Here is an 18894-nt window from a genome sequence, read left to right on the forward strand (position 1 = left end):
GGGTTTCTTGAGCTTGTCTGGGGGAGTACTTCGTACAGATGCAGCCTGTTCGTACGTATCCGTAGTCTGAATTGGTAGATCAGACAGCAAGATGGCGCGGGGAGGGGAGATTTGATTGTCAGGAACAGATGTCCTTGTCTTGCAGCTTGCTTTGACGCTGGTGGTGTTCCTCCCAAGTGTTAATCAGTCCCGGGGACACAGGGACACAGGTGGACCAGAGGATACCTGTTTGGCAGAACAAGGTGTGACGATTGAAAACAGCAGCTGAAGTTCGTGTTCCTTGCAACTCTGAATGACTCGACGGTTGTATTCAGGGAGTTGGTGACAAAGAATCGTGAAGATACAACAGGACGGCGACCGAGGGAGAGGCGGTAGAGAGAAAGGAGAAGAAAAGACCCGGAGACGAGTCTGCGGCGAGGTAGGGATATTAAGCAAGAAGCTGCCCATCTCATTTCATCCCATCTCTCGTCACGGCGATACTCAAGATACCTCAATCCTCTTTCTGGTGCTTAGGGTAGGTACCTTCTGGAGTACATTCTGCCAGATACACCGCAGGGGGCACAAGAATCCTAGGGCCGCAACACAAGACGACACTCCAGGCGGTCCCAAAGGGCAGGGTATCTTTGCTGAACGCTGGGTAATTAGAGGGTGGGAGTCTGGGAGATCTCTCTGGAGAGAGTGGGTAGGGAGCTTCAAAATCCGGTCGAAAGTGCCTCCACTGCCTCCAGGGCTCAGATCTGAGGTCTGAAGCGCAGCTGGACAGGGGTCCTTGGTCTTCGCGACAATGGCATATGGGCGCCTGAAGAAGAAGAAGTGAGAAGTGAGCACCTCAGGCTCCAGATTCAACTTCTCAGCAGACTCGAGTCTCGACGGGGAAAGAGAGACGGGACGGTACACGAACCGTCCGAGTGCTCAAGGCAGACATCCATTGTTGGATGTCCCTATTCGTACGTACATATGTACTCTGCAAGGTACAGGCGAATGAGGACGTCTCGGACGCGATTCCTGCTTCCTGCTCCCTGCTGTGCTGCCCATGTGGTGATGGAAGGAACCTGCCGCTGCACACATGAGGCACACAGGCGAAACGGCAACGGCGTCCTCCTGCCGTAGGTACGGGCCCAAGGTGACATTCCGCGGCAGCCGTCACGGCCGCCCGTCCCGATCTGAATGTGGTGTCTGGAGACGCTGGAACCGACTGGCATTGGCAACTTGGCAAACTCAGAGCCGACGAGTGAACTGAACGGCTGGGACGGTGGTCGATTCAGAGGAAGAAAAGAGACCCTAGGGATGGTAGAACTTGGTGGGAACATCTTACCGCCCTGAAACATCCAGCCGCCGGCGCGGCCAGTGATAAGTCGTGGCGACGAGGGTGGGCAAGGGGAGCAAAGACCGGATGTTCAGGTTCACGTTCGAGAAGGAAGGCTATTTATTACCCACGTTACCGTATAGATACAGCTGTTCTTCTCGGTTCGGCGGTTCCTGAGGGTGTAAATGAGCAGGGTCGCGGCCTGGCAGGGGGTATCCAGCATCCAGGAACAGGGACCAGGGACGAGGCATGTGCCGCCGTAGGAACTTGGATGCAAGGTACGCGCAGACGTCGTTAGAAAGCGCAACATCCCCGCGGGTTTCCAACTGTTCGAAGAGGAGCTGATCCGAGCGAGGCCAGATAGTTGCCCTGATAAGCACTTGCCTGTCAATGAATGGTACATGTAGTTTCCATCACTGTGAATATGGCAACGACCATCTACACTGCCTGACTGTGAAAGAAGGCACTTTAGGTAGAATGCATCTTAGGTAATCACGCCAGCACTCTGGTCGGTCACATTCTTCCGGATAATACCTCTGTCCCAAGGTAGGTAGGTACCTTATCCAGCTATGACCCTTAACATCCCATTCAACGTCTGAGCTGCTCAACATCATCAACTGGAGCGGAGAATGAGATGCACCCACAAGATCAATTGACTCTCGGAAGACTCGTCATAGTCACACAAATGCACGCTCTCTAACCACTTGCACACATTCGAAGCTCGAGAGTCGGGTTCGACGCCTAGCTCAACCAACAGCCCGTTCACTCATCCTTTTTTTTTTTTTTTTTTTTTTTTTTTTTGCTTTGCTGCTCTCGCGCTCCTCACCTTTTTGGCAATCCTCTAGAAATCACTCGCATATCGAACGGGAACCCCTTAAAGCCAAAAAAAGAAGCAGAAACTTGAGATGGATCTGAGGAACAACATATCGCAGAAAGCTCTGATATCGAAAATCGACTCAGTTCTATAGCTCATCGGCCTTTGAGTTATCTCCTGCCTTGGGAGAAGAGGCATGGTGTGCAGCAAGTCTCCCGCGCCTGACGACCACTCCAACTCCAGACCACAGTCCCTGGGGTCCTGGCCCAGTTTGTTGCCGGCTTGTTCGTGGCGTTGCACTCTTTGAATTCCTCCCTGGGTTTGCTTTGCAAGACGATTTGGTTGCCTAGATCCACGGAAGTCTCCATCTTCAGGACCGCGATCCACCGCCGTAGACCACGACTTGGCCAGGAAATCAACTCTTCACGAGATAGCTACCTTTTGACGATCAAAACGCTCCATGGCAAACCAATCGACCGCAAGCTACTTCAGGCAGCTTCCCCGGAAAAGAAACTAAAAATCCAAACGGCGTTTGCACCCGAACTATACTCAGGAACAAACACCAACCTTCGTCCAATGCTATTCCAACAGACCAAATACCCAAACCGAAAGAAGAGGAAGCGTAAAGCTAATCTTCATCGCAAACCAAACGCATTATCAAAATTGCGCTTGCGAGAGCCTCTGAAATTGGCACACCCAACGAAAGCCATTTACCTAGATCTCCGTTCAACTCTCCAAACCCCCCGTCGGGGCATTCGGTTCCTAGGGCTGGCAAGTTTGACACTCAACACGGACATAAAGACGCACGTCAAAGTTTCGATGGCCAACGGCTCCGGAGCACGTTGCCCGTCGTCGAAAGAACCAAACCGTTGTCTCGAAACTCCCCCTTGACAAGTAGTTCACCGGCTTGCTTCGCCGTCGTCTCTTCCGGATGCTTCATCCCTGCCCTTGTCTCTGCCCTCCCGTTACCAATTCCCAACCCTGTCTAACCCTAACAGCGACATCCCTCTTCGGCTCTCGACGTTAGGCATGTATCATTCGCAGTATTCCTGATGGGAAAAATTGACCGTAAATCTTTGGAGACAGCGCAAGCGGCACGTAGGGGCCCCCGGCGGCCCTCCCGCGCCTTGCTCCATGCTCCTCGACTTGTGAAGCACCGCCAGAATGGATTCCCTGTTTGAGATCAATGGGAACAAGCAAAGAACACCCGCCCACTTTCCATGAGATCTGACAGGCTGGATCGTGTTCATACAGGTTTCAATCATGGCATGTGCAATAGGGTCGAACGTGTCCCCGGCAGAGCAAATCTTGCAATTTGCCCTACACTGCATTTCATCGTTCTGTGTGTGTTAACCCATTACGGGAGTTTTGATGTGTCATGTACTATGTGTTGACTGCAAACTATGGATTCTCTCTCTCTCTCTCTCTCTCTCTCTCTCTCTTTCTCTCTCCTAAACAAAGTAAACCCCGAAGAATAAGAAGGACTCCCAAAACACCATGCTTACCATTGTCGTCTTGGTGCTTCGTAACAATCAATAGCCGATCTCTTTCGTCCACACTCATTCATCGAACCCCCTTAGACCTATGACTCTAGAAGTTCATCTTGCTGCCCGCAGGCGGCGCCTCGCCGACCCAGCGCTCCTTGTCGTCTCCAATCTTCCTCCGGAACATGCCTAGATCGCTCAGCAGGCTGCGCATGTACTCCTGCATGTCGCTGGCATTATCCTCCATAACGTCCGAGTCGTACGCCGTGTCGTCCGAGTCGTCGTACAATGACTCGGCATCCTCGCCATTCTCCTTGCCCTCGGGACTCTTCGACTTGGCCCTCTGAGCCTCGGTCTCCGCTTCCTCGGCCTCCGGCGGCTTAATCGTGACGGCCGGGATCGGGTTCTTGAGGCTCTCGAGCGCGAGCTTGAGATGAAGCCGCAGCGCCTCGTTCTCCGTTTGCAGGCTGCGGATCTTGCCTTCGGCGACGAGACTGCGCTCTTCCATCATGCGCTGCATCGTGGCCACGTGGCTCTGGTACTCCTCGAGCTTCTCCTCCTGGTCCTTGGTATCCTTCTCCCGCCGGCGCGATTCCGATACAGACAGCTGAAGGGCTCGAATCTCGTCCGCCATGGCTGCGATTTGGGCATCGCGCTCCGCCGACGAGATCTGGTCCTGGTTGACAACCGCGCGCGTACGGATGCGCTTGGCTTGATCTGCGTAGCGAAGCGTCGACAGAGTCTCCTCGTAATCCGACGGCGCGATGCAAGCAATCATTGCCGTTTTACTGTTGCCTCCCAACGAGTCCTTCAACAGCCACGTGAGAATCGAGTCTCGGTACGGAACGACGTCCTTGCTGCGTTTCCTCGAACCCGCCTTGGCATCGGCGAGCGCTCCTATCACTCGGCCGAGGGTCGTTAGCGACTTGTTGATATTGCTGCCTTCGCGGAGCCGCTGGCCTGTTGCCTCGGTTGCCTTGGCACGTTCACTGCCAGCCAGATCGACCAGCCGAATACGCGAGCTCCGCTCCGTTGTCTCGTCCGTTTCCATATCGTGGTGGATTTGCTTGAGCATGATTGTGAATACTGCGTGACTGCGACTACTTGTGTCGTTCATTCTGGTGCTGGCCACGGTTCTCGATCTATCTCCCATCGTCATGTATCGCAAGATCTCGTTGAGGTTGCGGACAGGCACCTCGGTCAGATCCTTCACGTATGGACCCTCCGTCGGCGACTCCCTGATTTTGAGATAGTACGGCGGCTGGTTAGCCACAACCGGAACAAGCAGATCGCGGACGTGCTCGTTGTAGACCTCAAAGTATGACACCCGAACGTTGTAGGAAATGTTGGGCGTCTCATTCTGCGCAGACTCGATTCGCTCGAAGAGATCCTCGCACGTTCGAGGGATCAAGCCCGGCTGATCTGGCGTACCCATCATTGTATAACTCTTTCCGGAACCCGTTTGACCGTAGGCAAAGATGCATGTGTGGTAGCCCTCAAAGTTGTGGTCGAGGAACTCCTCGCCCAAACTGTTGTAGACGTCTTCCTGGTGGGCGTAATACTTGTCACTGAGGTCATGACTCCAGAAAGAGTTGTCGAATGTGAAGTTCTTCTCCTCGATAATCTTTCTCGACTTTGCTTTCGCATTCGCAGGGTCGTTGTCGTTGGGCACGAGAAGCGTCGTTTGCTGTGTGATGGGGTCCATCTCCACTAGGCACTCGGCACCACGCTCGATTTCTGGATTTCGGTCATCAGTCTCTCTCTTCTGTGCCATACCGGGAAGCCATCAACATACCTCTGGGCAGAAACGCCCGCACTCGGACAACGACTCGAACATTGCCTCCCCCGTCCATTCTGACCGGTCCATCGTGCGACCGCAGAGACGGGGTAGAAGCAGACGAGTAGAGAGCCGGCATCTCATAAACTGCTGGCGGTAGCAGTCGATGATCGAGAGACAATCCACGAAGGGTCTGCTTCAGTTCTTCAAAAATTGCGTGGTATCGTTGCCGTTGCGAAGCCCACATCCCAACATGAGGCGGTCGGGCTTGTTTACTCGGTTGCCCAATTAGGATGAAAGCTGGTGGGGCCCAGTTGCCGGGGCAGTGACGCCACACTTGCTATGCGGTGTGCTGTTGGCCTGGGGTAGGAATGCAGGGGTTGCAAGTACGTATCTTGAAAAGTGTTGTCGACTTGCTTTTTGTTGGCAGATAAACAGCGGAATAAAAGAAAAGAGATTCAATCGAGCGATTGTTGATTTTTGCAAGACGAAGGATGAGCATTCTCTTCTCAAAGTTGCGCGAAAAGGCGTCGCTGCCGGTGTGTTGTGGAAGAATCAGATGACAGACACTCGTGCTCCCGTTCGTGTAAACAAATCGCCCTGCAAACAAACGTCTAGTGTATATTCGGCACATCTTTGACGGTGTCAACACCCAGTACCCAACGCCACGCAGTCTAGTGTATTCTATCGCTACCAATGTGCAAGCCAAGTTACGGCCGTCTAAGCCCCTTGCCCAGAAGCTCTGAGCCCACCTCTACAATGATCTTCTCATTTGGGAATTGCTTCTTCTTGGCCAGAATCGTGTCCTCCGCATCCATCGTCCTTAGCAAATCCGAGACTTCACTGTCACCTGGCGTGCAGTAGACCAAGTTACCCAGTGCCAGAAGCATGCCCTGCAGTGCCTCTGGCGAAGACTCCTCTTGCCCAATGGCTTCCAACACCGACGCAGCCAACTCTACTGCGTCGCCATCTGGTAGTACGTTTCCCGACTTCTCACGTCTTGCTTTGTTGCTGAAGAGTGCCAAGTTGAACATGAGGGACGAAGCGGACACACGAACATTATTGTGACTGTCGTCTAGAAAACTCGAAGATATCAGTTGAATAACGGGTGCCCTCAAAGTCTCGTTTCGAAGGATTTCCTCCGGGAAGAGCGGCGTGGAGAAGAAGTTGCACGCCATTTGTAGTGTAACTAATCGCAAGGCATACGGACAGTCGCTGTGTGAGTTGACGAGGTTGAGGATTGCCAAAACAGCTGAGTGCCCCTTTTCCTCAGCAAAATAGCCGCTAAATCTTGCGTCGACGAGCGCACATCTGAACAAGTCGATGATGGTGAAAAGAATCTCGACGGGTAATGACTGCACTGATCTCTGCAAAAATGCCGAGGATTCGCCCAGGTTTGGGAGCACTGCAGCGGCGGCACCCTGCTTGTCGCGGGCCTCAATGAACTGCTTGGTTGCCTTCACAGCTGGTTCATCTGCTGCCGACCCCATCTTGCACAGTAGTTTGGCCAGTGGCGGTACTTTTGAAAATAATACTGGCTTTGCGTTCGGGTTGGAGAAGCTGGGAAGCTTGAGGGACTCGTGGGGGTGCCGAGGCCAAGCCATCTGTAGCAGGAGCTGGACGTTGCCTCGAAGGGCAGCAGGATCAGCGCCCGCCCACTCATTCTCCTTGTCTCCATGCAAATACGTGATGAATGTCGGAGTTGCTCGAGGGTAGTTCTTCCCGGGAAGCGGTGTGAGCTGGGCAACGTCTACTTTGATGAACGTGGCCTTGCTGCCTGCCTCTGCAGACACTTCATCGAATATGGGCGAAATGGCCCTGCAAGGAGGGCATGTGGCGGAGGTGAAGAGAACAACAGCGCAAGACCTTGCGGCAGATTCAAGGACTGCGTCGAGCTCCTGTGAGCTACTTACGACCCTGATATTTGCTTGGGGTTTTGCGGGCTGCGGTGCGGATCCGTAGCCTTGAGGAGTTGGATTGTTCTGGATACCGAGGATTGAACCGTTTTGTCTGTTGGAGTTTATTACTTGGTTCAGTTGAGGCATGAGCATTCTGCCCATTGGAGAGCTGAGTACAGCATCAGGCATCTTGACGATGTGCTCTGGGATGCCTTTCCCAAGCAAGAACTGAGAAAACGAGTCTGAGAAGTTGTTGCAGTTGTGTTTCCATAGGTCGTAGGCCTGATAGTTGGTTAGCCTCAGTCAACTCAAAGGTATATGGAGTCGAGCCCACCTCGGCTGTAAAGATTGGTCTTAATGACTCTAGGAACTCTTCGATGACCTCCATGGGTAGTTCTGTCTTTCCGAGGAATATGCGCTCCATGGGCTGGCCCAGATGAGATGTACCCGGAGTCATGTCAACGATGCCACCATCATAGACGTACTCGCGTCCGTTGAGTTGAATGGACGTGTGATAGATTGCATCGAGATGAAATCCAAGCATGCCCTGGGACATTTGCCGTGCAAGCCCACGGGATAGGTCGTATGTTAGAAGATGCACGTCCATCTTGAGAGGCTTCGCTCGGCCTAGACCGGGATTCGACTTCTTTATTGGAAAGAACTGTAGTGAGCTGAGAGTGAAAAGGCTGTATCTTTGATGACTTGTGTGAGGTATGGTTGAAGTTGGGTATGACAGAGGGTTCGTTCTGGAAATTGCTTAATCCTCTTTCTGGAGGTCGTTCATATTCATCATTACGCCGGAGGCAACAAGACGTAGTCGTAATAGTCGCTGGACGAGAAGCTTCCAGGGTCCGGTCACAGTGTCAGATCCGGAGAAGGCGCCACACGTGGCTTGGGACACGCCAGTTTATCGATTAAGATGCCTTTTCTAGATAAGGATCGGGAGTACGTAATCTTAGGTAAGCTCGAATGCCAGTTGTGCCTTGACCGCAAGCTGATCACCTCAGGAATGATCAGAACATGCCCGGCAAATGGGACTCTACCTCAATACCTGCCCGCCGTGTGAAGGAGCGACTGCGCAATTTAGGGGGCGTAGCAGGGAGTCAGTGGCCCCGCCCCCTAATCATGGAGCCGGCCATTAAGGTGAACGCGACAGGAGGATGCCCTCCAGGTTCAGCATTTCAGTGGATTCGCGTTATCCCCGCTGGCGCACCTATGCACCCAAGATTAGCAAACTGTCAGCTCGAGACAGGGATGTCTGGATTTTGATGACCTCTCAGAAAAGAGAAAATCTGCAATTGCCATCAAACTCCCTTCGAGACCAACCTAACCGTAAGTACCTTGCATCTCCTCACCCCCCCTTGGACTGTGGACGACGTCTCCCTACATACATATACGACTTCTGCACTTTTCTCCGGGTACAGTGCCACCATCCCATCTCGTCCGCTCCTTTCTTCGGCCATCCGCACCTTTTTTTGTTTCCTCGAGTCGCCCCGTGCTGCTCCCTTTCGTAATCGGTCCTCGGTTCAGTCCAGTCCACTCCTTTGTCCCATCTCGACGCCCACTGTACCTCGAATGCGTTACTCTGTGTTCCCCTAAGCACCAACAACACGCGACCAATGCGAAGAACATCTGTGTCGCTGCCGACGAAGCAACCCGCGCGAGATCCACACGAAAAGCCTGGTCGATTTGCACCTGCTCAACGGAATACTGGCCTGTTCGCGGCGTTGAGAGATATGTCTCAAGCACAGAAGACGAGGTGGATGAGGACGGGCGCCATCGCCTTCTTCGTCGTCTTCCTCTTCTGGTATCTGTCTCCTAGAGGCGTCAATGTCTACAATGGCGGAGGTTAGCGACGGCTTATCAGAGCCCATGTAAACCACTTGAAACTAACACATCTACAATAGTGTCGAAAGGCGGCGCTGGTGGCCAGGTCCCTGCCGATGCCTCGTACGGCACCGACAAGTGCACTCAGTCCAGCTCCAAGTCTAAGCCCATCGTCCAGTACGTCCTGATGATCGACGCTGGCAGCACTGGATCCAGAATCCACGTCTACAAGTTCAACAACTGCGGTGCCACCCCGGAGCTGGAGCACGAGGAGTTCAAGATGACGGAGAAGTCAGTTGGTGGTCTCAGCAAGTATAAGGACGACCCCGAGGCCGCTGCCGCTTCTCTCGACGCTCTGATGGACGTTGCCATGACCAACGTTCCCGACAAGCTCAAGTCCTGCAGTCCTGTCGCGGTGAAAGCGACCGCTGGACTCCGCATGGTCGGAGCTGAGAACGCCGAGAAGATCCTTGCTGCTGTGCGCAACCGCCTCGAGACCAAGTACCCCTTCCCCGTCGTTGCCAAGGAGGATAATGGAGTTGCCATCATGGACGGCGCCGACGAAGGCGTCTACGCTTGGATCACCACCAACTACCTCCTCGGCAAGATTGGCGGCCCTGACAAGAGCCCCACCGCTGCCGTCTTCGATCTCGGCGGTGGCTCGACCCAGATTGTCTTCGAGCCCACCTTCAAGGGAGCTGCGGACGGAGGCATGCCGGAGAAGCTCGCCGAGGGCGACCACAAGTACGATCTTGCCTTTGGAGGACAAAAGTTCGAGCTCTACCAGCACTCCCATCTGGGCTATGGCTTGATGAGCGCCCGCAAGGCCGTCCACAAGCAGCTGATTGAGGAGATCTTTGAGAGCAAGAAGTCCGACGACACCTGGGTCAAGCAGCCCATCATCCACCCTTGCATTGCCCCCGGCATGGTCAGAGAGGTTGAGGTCGAGCTCGATGAGAAGCACCCCCTCGGCAAGACTGTGACCTTCAACATGACCGGTCCTTCCCAGGCCGCCCCCGCCCAGTGCCGCAACCTTGCCGAGAAGATCCTGAAGAAGGAGGAGAGCTGCAAGCTTGCGCCCTGCTCTTTCAACGGTGTCCACCAGCCATCATTGGCCAAGACCTTTGGCCGTGAGGACGTCTACATCTTCTCCTACTTCTACGACCGTACTAAGCCTCTCGGCATGCCCGACTCCTTCACCCTGCGTGAGATGCACGACCTTGCCAACTCTGTCTGCGGCGGTGAGAAGTCTTGGGATCTCTTTGCCAGCATTCCCGGTGCCATGAAGGAGTTGCAGGACCGCCCTGAGCACTGCCTCGATCTCAACTTCATGATGGCTCTTCTCCACACCGGTTACGAGATGCCCATCGACCGCGAGGTCAAGATTGCCAAGAAGATCAAGGGTAACGAATTGGGCTGGTGCCTCGGTGCTAGGTACGTTCATTGATCTCTGTGAAGTCACCATACAGAAGCTAACATGTCACAGCTTGCCTCTTCTCTCCCCCGGATCTGGCTGGAAGTGCAGAGTCAACCAGGTCAACTAAACAAAAGTGGCCTATCTGGCGACCAGATTGCGCAAGCCTCCCCTGGCGTTGGCTGGCTTGTAGTATTATAGATTTTTAATTCCACGACAGAAATGGGAATGTTCGATTACGAATAAGTGTATTTGAGACCAACGAACGTTACAAGGTAGATGCAGGAGACGCATCAGTACACGGATCGACGGCGGGCGTTCCATGTCTCGAATTGTTTCCCATGGGTATCAAGGATAAAGACTCGTAAAGACGTAGCCACTGAGTAGAATCAATCACGCTCGCTGGACAAATAGTCAAATTTGCCTTCAAAGCGGTGCCGCCACCATATTTATCACGTCTTCGATTACGTCCTCGGCGCCCAGGCCCTCGAGAATGGACTCGATGGCTTCCTGTTGGCTGCCCCACTGCATGCTCCTCTCCTGTTTTGCATGCACAATTCGGATCCGATGCAGGTAGACTTTCCTAATAGCCAAGTGAACGAGGGCCGGCGTTACAAAGTCCAGGCGGTGTAAGGGGGCGAGGCATTTCAGTAGCTGGTCGAGATGCTTCGTGGCGATCGGCTCGATGCCACCAGCAACTGCGCGGTGCATCCTCAAGTACGTGACAATGTTCATTTGATAGCGCAGTACATCCACATTGACCTGTACTTCTCGGCTCAGCTTAGCCAACGATGCGATGTCCTACCAAAAGTTAGCCCCCCAAAAGACCAAGAACCACGTAAAAATTCACTTACACCTTCACTTAAAAGGGGATCCTCACTGACCGCCATTGCCTCCTCGTTGATGCTCTTCTTCACCACACTCTCGGTGCTGGCAGTCTCGGCATCGTAGGTTTTATCGTACGCCTCGTCCAAGTTGGCAAAGCCATCATCCGGGTCGTGCCAGTGCGCGATGAAGAAGTAGTCGTTCAGGTGTAGCGTAACATGAGCGTTGCCTCCGCTCTCGGCAGCCAACGCAGCCACAAAAAGGAACTGCTTGGGAGCGGTCTGGACGGAGGTGCGGGTGAAGATGCGGCGGGTACGCAGGAGCTCGAGGACCTGAATCTGCACGGCCTTGGGGGCGCAGTCCAGGTTCCGGGCGAGGATGACGTTGGCGATGGAAGAACCGGCTGCGCCGCCGGGACCCGTAGGGCTGTAGGCGTTGACGGCGGTCAATGGCGAGATTCCGGCGCGGGAGTAGAAGTAGGAGTCGTTGCGGGTGCGAAGGGGCGAGCCTGATCTGGTTGCTGCGGGCGACTGCGCTATGAGGATGGAGGATGCAAAGTCCTCCAGGGTGGTTTGCGGAGTGCAGTCCACGACGGCGCACGTCAGACCAAAGGTCTTGGTCGCGATCTGCAGTAGATTAACGATGTGAACAGCGGAAGGTAACAACAGATGCGCTCACAAGTTGAAGCTCCTCGATGAGCTCATTGAGGGCGACGGGCGGAGTGCTGACGATACAGTGTTCTCGGTTGACCAGGCACAAAAGGGCGGCGAGCTCGAGGTCGCTCAGGCCGTGGACCTTGGTCAGGAGATCTTCTTCATCCGCCATGAGGATCGGGTGAGATGTGCGTCAAAAGTCCCATCAGCGCATGTTGGGCTACGGATGTAGTCTCGTGTGTTGTTTGTCCACAGCATTAATGTGATGTGCGACTAGAGGTGGGAGAGGTCTTGGTACTCGCAGGAATTCGGAGTAAGTTGAGGTAGGTAGTGAGGGCGTGCTCCTGCTGGGCTCAGTTCGCCTGGACCGTCGTTGAGTTGAGGAGTGTGGCTGGAGCGACTGAACAACTAAGGTACCTTGGAGTTCACCAAAGTACAGTGCATTGAGCACCGTCGTTCATTCCCACGGCGCCTTGGTCGTTACGTCAGCCACAATGACAACAGCAGCAGTGCACCTGACGATATTGCTGCGTAGCCTGTAGGCAGAGTGGTAGGTAGACACTCGGAGCTCTTCCTGGTTAGACCCAGCAACTGGAGGCAGCTCTTTGATAGGCTGAAACCTGGAAATGTGACGGGAGCTCTCAGTACCGCCTGGTTCCTTGTCAACCTCCACTATGACTTTCCCTCCATCGATCTACTGCGTGTCGACCTGCACTTGACACCAACCAACCACCCCTGACCGCAAGATACCGGTCCGTTTTCGATCACCTTGACGTCCGAACCGATAAGAAACCCAACCAGCGACCGAAACTTTCGTAACACTACGTAGAACGACCGACTGTTGACGCCGATACTTTTGTCCATTCTAAACTCTACATACACAACTCCTCCCACGAGGCTCTCGATTCAATATGTCATCGAGAAAGAAGGTCCTCCTCAAGGTGGGCTCTCCCCTTCCAGCGCTGCAGCACATCGTCGCGCGGCATAATTGACGAGGTTGTTTTCTTGCAGGTCATTATCCTTGGCGATAGCGGTGTCGGCAAGACGAGTCTGATGAACCAATATGTGAGTTTTCGTCGGCCTAGCAACACCAGGAGGCGACTGGCGCTGACGTGAATCTTCCACCCAGGTCAACAAGAAGTTCAGTGCAAGCTACAAGGCCACAATCGGCGCCGACTTCCTGACGCGCGAGGTTCTCGTCGACGACCGACAGGTTACGATGCAGGTGGGATCAGACCGACACAACGATTGATCAACGATCCGGACATGTGCTGACGATGGACGACAGCTTTGGGATACGGCAGGACAGGAGCGCTTCCAGTCTCTGGGCGTCGCCTTCTACCGTGGCGCCGACTGCTGCGTGCTCGTATACGATGTCAACAACTCCAAGAGTTTCGATGCTCTGGACAGCTGGAGGGACGAGTTCTTGATTCAGGCTTCACCGCGGGACCCGGACAACTTCCCATTCGTCAGTGGCTGATTGACGCTGGATTGTGTGAATCGTGACTGATAAGCGACCAGGTCGTTCTCGGAAACAAGATTGACGTTGAGGAGAGCAAGAGAGTGGTGAGTGGTCAGGAATGTCTAATATTCCTACAGTTGGCTGACAGTATCGTAGATTTCGACCAAGCGCGCAATGACCTTTTGCCAGTCCAAGGGCGGTATTCCCTACTTCGAGACCAGTGCAAAGGAGGCCATCAATGTTGAACAGGCATTCGAAGGTTGGTGCAGCATCATGAGCGCCCGCAACCATGAGTACTAACATCGTACAATAGTTATCGCGCGGAACGCTTTGGCCCAGGAAGAGTCCGAGGAGTTCAGCGGTGACTACCAGGATGTCATCAACATCCCCATCGAAAACCCCCGGGACGGATGTTCTTGCTAAGTTGCTTTTGGGTAAGCATTTGGTTGATGTTGAGCGAGTTGAGGACCAGGGCGGCACACAGTATTAGGACCCTGTCCGACTCGCATTATGTTTAGTCCAAGGGCCTTTCCACATATCCATTTTTTGGCCTTGGCTTGATGTTGCATATCCTGCACTGGTGCGAAAGGTGTTTAGAGGTTATTATTGGAATTTGATCAAGGGTTTATTCGTATAGTGCCAATGCCCTTTCGCTTTCTGCATCGTGATGACTTACCACACTTGCAACCATATTTGAGTTAAGTTACGGCTTCTGGGTAGAGGATCCGCAACCGGACCGACAAATGGACGCCTCTTACGGATACAACATTCCATCTTAACTGACAGGCGCGGAGCACCGGAAGACAGCCATCTACTCCATCATGTTCTCATCACCGGTCCGAGCTGACGGATCATTCTTGCCGTCCGTCATCAGACTCCGCACAGAAGGATGGATCCGAGGCTACACTAAAGCCCCAAGGCTGGAGACCGGCACTAAGTCCGGCCTGGCAACCAGTGCTCTCTGTAAGCTTAATGCGCGTCGTCATGCTTGGCTTTGTCCATCGGCGGCAGCCTAGGGGAGGAAGAGGTTGCGTCTTATGCTCTAGGCAGCATTTAGTATGTACCTTACAGCAAATGGAAGAGATTTATCTCACTTGCTCACTTAACCACCTACCTGCCTTACTGAGGGAGGCTGAGACTCGAATCCGTGGCACGCGATCGACCCACCACTATTGGTCGCCGGTACTTGGGACGAATACAGGGGGTGTTTTCGCCCGTGCCATTGAAACTCAACCTTGGAGAAACACCCTTAATTAACACATTGACACGAATCCCTTGAAAGTAAACGCTCCAGCAACGAAAAAATACGGACGACGCGTCCGCATAAGAGAAGCTCGCCAAGCTTCTTTGAGTGTTCGCCTTGTTGAGGGTAGGGTCTTTTTGCTGCTCTCCAGTAAACCGCTCCATAATCGTCATCGCCTTCAACCGACGGCCCGAGAAGCAGTTGGCATACGGCATATCCGTGCCGTGCTACACATGCGCCGAGTCGAGCGACGGGACATTCGGCAACCGGCCGCCCACCTTTGAACGCGAATTATTTGTGACGATCTTTTGAGAGTTTGCTGTTGCTCTTCGCCGTCCCTGCGGTCAAATGCCTACAGTATCGACAGCGACCTTGGATTACCTCAAGGCGGACGGCCCTCCCTGAATCCGCAAACTCCTCCTGCACACCTACCTACCTACCTACCTCCCGACGACACGGCGCGCGACGACGATATCGCGAAACTCCCGAAACGAAAATGGCACCGAGCGAGCCTATGCTGCCCGCCGCGCTGGCACCACCCGAGCATTATGACCGTCCCCCGAGGAGGTCATTCTCAAGCACCGACAGGCTGAGCGCCTCGGTTGCGTCTACAAACAGGTCGAGGTCGACGGTGCGGTCATCTGGATGGCAGGCAAAGATGGGGCTGGGCGGTGTTGCGAGGCGGACGCTAGGCATTTCGCTGCTGCTTGTGACAGTGCTGTTGTGGACGATATCCAACTTTTTGGCATCTGTGAGTTGGCAATGGTGTTTGATGGCGGTCTGGCGTAAGCTGACAGTGGGGGGCAGTACATCTTTTCAGATCATTCTTACGACAAGCCATTCTTTGTGGTGTATATGAATACGTCAGTCTTTGCGGTGTCACTGATACCGATGTTGGTGCGGTTCCTGATGCAGCACGGCGTCGAGGGTCTACGACGTGAGGCAATGGTGGTCTGGAACGAGCAGAGGTACGGCAAGGACCTCAAGACGGCCGAGGACGAGGAAGACACGGTGGCCGGAGAGCGCCTGCTGGTGGACGACGAGCCGAACCTGGAGATGGAAGGGTTCGAGACGACGACGAGGGTGGAGCGGCTCACGTTCCGGGAGACGGCCGTCATCAGCCTTGAGTTCTGCATGCTGTGGTTCTTTGCAAACTACTTTGCGTCGGCGTGTCTCGAGTACACGAGCGTCGGGAGCGTGACGATCCTCAACTCGACGAGCAGCGTGTGGACGCTCGTCTTCTGCGCCGTGATGGGGGTCGAAGGGTTCACGGCGCGCAAGCTGATTGGCGTGCTGGCGTCGCTGACGGGCATCGTGCTGATATCGACGGTGGACCTGTCCGGGTCGAGCGACGAGAACCGCGGGTCGTTCCCGCACAAGACGACGGGGCAGATTGCCATTGGGGACCTGATGGCGTTTGTGAGCGCCATCATCTACGGACTCTACGTGACTGTGATGAAGAGGCGGGTAGGCAACGAAGATCGGGTGAATATGCCGCTCTTCTTTGGTCTGGTTGGACTCTTTAACTTGGTGTTCCTCTGGCCTGTGTTCTTCATCTTGCATTTCACGGGGATGGAACCAGTAAGTCACACCGCATACCCCTTATATCTGTGGACTTTTGAGTGTCTAATGAAGGTTGTACAGTTCTCGTTCCCTCCCACGGCCAAAATCTGGGCCATTGTCATTGTTAACTCGTTGTCGTCCTTTATCAGCGACATGTCATGGGCGTACGCCATGCTGCTTACCACCCCGCTGGTCGTGACGGTCGGCCTGTCCCTTACGATCCCTCTGTCGCTCATTGGCGAGATGATTCAGTACTCACAGTACTCAAGCTGGGTGTATTGGGTCGGCGCGGCCGTGGTGCTCATCTCATTTCTCTTCATCAACAATGAGAGCCACGAAGACGAGTCGAGCGACAAGAGCCCCGAGGCAGGATCCCGGGGCATCTCGCAATTATAAAAAGGATGTTTCTATAGACACACAAAGTTGTATTTCGAGAGCAGAGAGGCGCGCAGGGGGAGGATTAGACGTGTTGCATGGGTCACGGCGTTTACTCACAAGACCACGGCGCTTCCAGTGTTTGGATTCCACCAGGAGCGCTGTTGTTGAGTCTGGGCTGTTTGCTCAGTCTCGTCGTTAATACAATCAACTTGCATCATATCGTGCCTTCAATGCGTGAGATGTATCTAACGACAGTGTTGATCTCTCGATTGTTGAAGGTAAAGACGGCGATGTAAGGCTGTGTGTTATCTTATGAGGAACGCCTAAGAATGAACCACCGTTCACGAAGCCTTTCTTCACGTTACCAAGTCGGATGATTCGGAAGAGCAATCAAGCAAAAAGAGGTGGTTCCGGGTGGAAACAATAATGCAGCTGCGGCGGAGACAACATCGCATTATGCGAACCACGGAGTTTTTTCTCTGGTGAGTGGTCGACTGCAGCTGTGGTGTGACTTTGGGGAGACTGGGAAGGTCGGTCGAGCATGACAAGACGGGATTGTGCAGAATCCGATGACGCCCTGACGGGTTTGAGTCAAATACGATGCATGTTGGATTTTTGATGTCTTCCTTGATTTTGAGAGGGGGATCTGCAGGTGCATGGAGACAGCCGCGCAATCGGATTCGCCGCTTCGAGTTGAAAGTCTCCAGAATATGTTGAACCGTGTAATCCTTGGCTTCCTTGCCCCCCCCCCCCCCTGCTATTCATTGATAGAGTTGCGGGAATTGGGAAAGCATGTTGTAACTTAAAAAATTTCGTATCTTTTTGGCATGTGCTGTACTCCGTATCACTGGAGGATAAGATTGAGAGAGTCTTGGGTTGTATCGAGGTTGAGAGGTGGGCAGAAAACATCGGAAAAGTAGTTTAGAAGGGAGAGTCTTGGAAACTGTCGTAGGGGTTCCATAGGACTGGATGGTAACTTAACATTGCGCAAAAAACGTAAGAGTCAGTATCCGTAGAGATGGGCCTGGTGACTATCAAGAGAATGTTTGCTCCTGCCAAAGTACCTAGTTAATCACATCACCCAACTTGGAAGGTAGAGGCACAGACTTAGAGGGATCACCTGTTGGCGCCGCGGGCAGCAAGAACATCGTGGGGTCCTGCCATAATTGATGGCCCGCAGGAAAGCCGATCGCTGGGGCGCGCTTCCTCCTGCAGAAGGTCCAGTCGCCAGTCACTGGTCTAATGCATTATACGGAGTACACACGAATACTAACTTATTGTAGGGGCCTACACGAGCTAAAGGGGTCCAAGGGTGCATCGCCAGTGTCTCGTTAGTCTTCACAGCTTGCCAACTCCTTGCTCGCCCATTTCCCACCTTCCAGGTTGTTGGAGACCGAGACGTGAGACATTGATAAAATGAGAAACGCATCCGGCAGGAATATGAAGAAATACCCACCCGTACTCCGTACTCCGTAGAGCGTCCAGAAACAAGGAAAGGGCAAGCCACAGTGGGCTGCGCAAAATGTCGGACATGCAGCGACGGCAGCGTAGCAATGCGAAAATGTTCGATTCGAATCCAGCCCGATGGATAAAAGTGGTCCTTTACGGGGCGAGACTGCGAATGATGGAAGGCCATAGGACCCAAAGACCCCTGACCCCTGGCCATGTCCTCCACATCTCTCGCCGCCCGCCGGGCCCCCCTCTTGCGGCTTGCCCTCGTCTGTTTGCTTCCAGGTTGCTCGCTCCACGGTAGGGTACCCGAACCGCATTTCCATTCCCTTCTCTTGAGCGTTTCCCATGGAGCGATTAAGGCGAAATTTGCCATGCCGCGGCGGGGATCGTTGAATAGCCGTCCGTTGTTTTACAATGGAGTTTCGCTTCTGTGTGTGCTGATACGATTCAAGACGTATGTGAGCTACCTTAGTAAGGTACAACTACTACATGTCCACGAGACCTTGACGCGATGCAACAAAGCTTAGTGAATTCCTATCAATTTTGGGGATAGTTCCCGCGAGGCAACAGATAAATCCGATTTCCATCTCAGACATCATTTCGTCCTTTCACTCCTTTACCTACACCTACGCCTATTGATCTATCACCCCAAGACCAGACTCGAGCTAACACCCGATGCGATCTTGGACATCCTCTCGCCGAGACTAGCTTCTTCCAACCCCGTTTGCCGGGCCCTGCCTCCTGTCCCTGGCTCTTTTGGATCTTAAACTTTTCTGTCTCTTTAATACCTTGCTTGCT

The 18894-nt window shown here is 53.7% G+C and overlaps 6 protein-coding genes across 6 annotated transcripts; 3 read left to right on the top strand and 3 right to left on the bottom strand.

Annotated features, from left to right (window-relative positions):
* Positions 1-3710: 3710 nt before the first annotated feature.
* On the bottom strand, positions 3711-5520 carry BDP81DRAFT_305311 (kinesin motor domain-containing protein; the record flags this gene model as incomplete). The annotated part of the gene is made up of 2 exons (XM_060583159.1): positions 3711-5341; positions 5400-5520. The coding sequence occupies 2 exons, from the start codon at positions 5518-5520 to the stop codon at positions 3711-3713; spliced, it is 1752 nt and encodes a 583-aa protein (XP_060451682.1).
* Positions 5521-5805: 285 nt separating this feature from the next.
* On the bottom strand, positions 5806-8127 carry BDP81DRAFT_413075 (PUL domain-containing protein). The gene is made up of 2 exons (XM_060589267.1): positions 7614-8127; positions 5806-7561 (listed from the first exon to the last, which is right to left on the bottom strand). The coding sequence occupies exons 1-2, from the start codon at positions 7884-7886 to the stop codon at positions 6092-6094; spliced, it is 1743 nt and encodes a 580-aa protein (XP_060451683.1). The 5' UTR covers positions 7887-8127; the 3' UTR covers positions 5806-6091.
* A 627-nt stretch (positions 8128-8754) lies between these two features.
* BDP81DRAFT_7370 (GDA1/CD39 family protein) lies at positions 8755-10798 on the top strand. The gene is made up of 3 exons (XM_060596220.1): positions 8755-9127; positions 9187-10540; positions 10593-10798. Exons 1-3 carry the CDS (start codon positions 8899-8901, stop codon positions 10648-10650), a joined length of 1641 nt encoding a protein of 546 aa, XP_060451684.1. The 5' UTR covers positions 8755-8898; the 3' UTR covers positions 10651-10798.
* A 148-nt stretch (positions 10799-10946) lies between these two features.
* BDP81DRAFT_444340 (uncharacterized protein) lies at positions 10947-12170 on the bottom strand (the record flags this gene model as incomplete). The annotated part of the gene is made up of 3 exons (XM_060591825.1): positions 10947-11321; positions 11375-11971; positions 12024-12170. The coding sequence occupies 3 exons, from the start codon at positions 12168-12170 to the stop codon at positions 10947-10949; spliced, it is 1119 nt and encodes a 372-aa protein (XP_060451685.1).
* Positions 12171-12533: 363 nt separating this feature from the next.
* BDP81DRAFT_413079 (ras family protein) lies at positions 12534-14297 on the top strand. Its single transcript, XM_060589268.1, has 7 exons — positions 12534-12939; positions 13010-13063; positions 13128-13223; positions 13287-13466; positions 13520-13564; positions 13617-13719; positions 13774-14297. The coding sequence occupies exons 1-7, from the start codon at positions 12910-12912 to the stop codon at positions 13881-13883; spliced, it is 618 nt and encodes a 205-aa protein (XP_060451686.1). The 5' UTR covers positions 12534-12909; the 3' UTR covers positions 13884-14297.
* A 762-nt stretch (positions 14298-15059) lies between these two features.
* BDP81DRAFT_7428 (thiamine-repressible mitochondrial transport protein THI74) lies at positions 15060-16831 on the top strand. The gene is made up of 2 exons (XM_060596229.1): positions 15060-15454; positions 15511-16831. Exons 1-2 carry the CDS (start codon positions 15200-15202, stop codon positions 16660-16662), a joined length of 1407 nt encoding a protein of 468 aa, XP_060451687.1. The 5' UTR covers positions 15060-15199; the 3' UTR covers positions 16663-16831.
* Positions 16832-18894: the final 2063 nt, after the last annotated feature.

The sequence above is a fragment of the Colletotrichum phormii genome, assembly GCF_030913505.1.
Source record: "Colletotrichum phormii strain CBS 102054 chromosome Unknown BDP81scaffold_1, whole genome shotgun sequence".
Classification (NCBI taxonomy): Eukaryota; Fungi; Ascomycota; class Sordariomycetes; order Glomerellales; family Glomerellaceae; genus Colletotrichum; species Colletotrichum phormii.

What these genes read in the sequence shown, in the direction of transcription:
- BDP81DRAFT_413075 (XM_060589267.1), bottom strand. Translation starts at nt 7,886, where the DNA reads ATGGACGTGCATCTTCTAACATACGACCTATCCCGTGGGCTTGCACGG. An exon ending in GACCAATCTTTACAGCCGAG is followed by an intron (nt 7,562 to 7,613) that starts GTGGGCTCGACT and finishes ACCAACTATCAG; the next exon opens with GCCTACGACCTATGGAAACA.
- BDP81DRAFT_7370 (XM_060596220.1), top strand. Translation starts at nt 8,899, where the DNA reads ATGCGAAGAACATCTGTGTCGCTGCCGACGAAGCAACCCGCGCGAGAT. An exon ending in CAATGTCTACAATGGCGGAG is followed by an intron (nt 9,128 to 9,186) that starts GTTAGCGACGGC and finishes CATCTACAATAG; the next exon opens with TGTCGAAAGGCGGCGCTGGT. An exon ending in GGCTGGTGCCTCGGTGCTAG is followed by an intron (nt 10,541 to 10,592) that starts GTACGTTCATTG and finishes AACATGTCACAG; the next exon opens with CTTGCCTCTTCTCTCCCCCG.
- BDP81DRAFT_413079 (XM_060589268.1), top strand. Translation starts at nt 12,910, where the DNA reads ATGTCATCGAGAAAGAAGGTCCTCCTCAAG. An exon ending in GAAAGAAGGTCCTCCTCAAG is followed by an intron (nt 12,940 to 13,009) that starts GTGGGCTCTCCC and finishes GTTTTCTTGCAG; the next exon opens with GTCATTATCCTTGGCGATAG. An exon ending in ACCCGGACAACTTCCCATTC is followed by an intron (nt 13,467 to 13,519) that starts GTCAGTGGCTGA and finishes ATAAGCGACCAG; the next exon opens with GTCGTTCTCGGAAACAAGAT.
- BDP81DRAFT_7428 (XM_060596229.1), top strand. Translation starts at nt 15,200, where the DNA reads ATGGCACCGAGCGAGCCTATGCTGCCCGCCGCGCTGGCACCACCCGAG. An exon ending in TATCCAACTTTTTGGCATCT is followed by an intron (nt 15,455 to 15,510) that starts GTGAGTTGGCAA and finishes AGTGGGGGGCAG; the next exon opens with TACATCTTTTCAGATCATTC.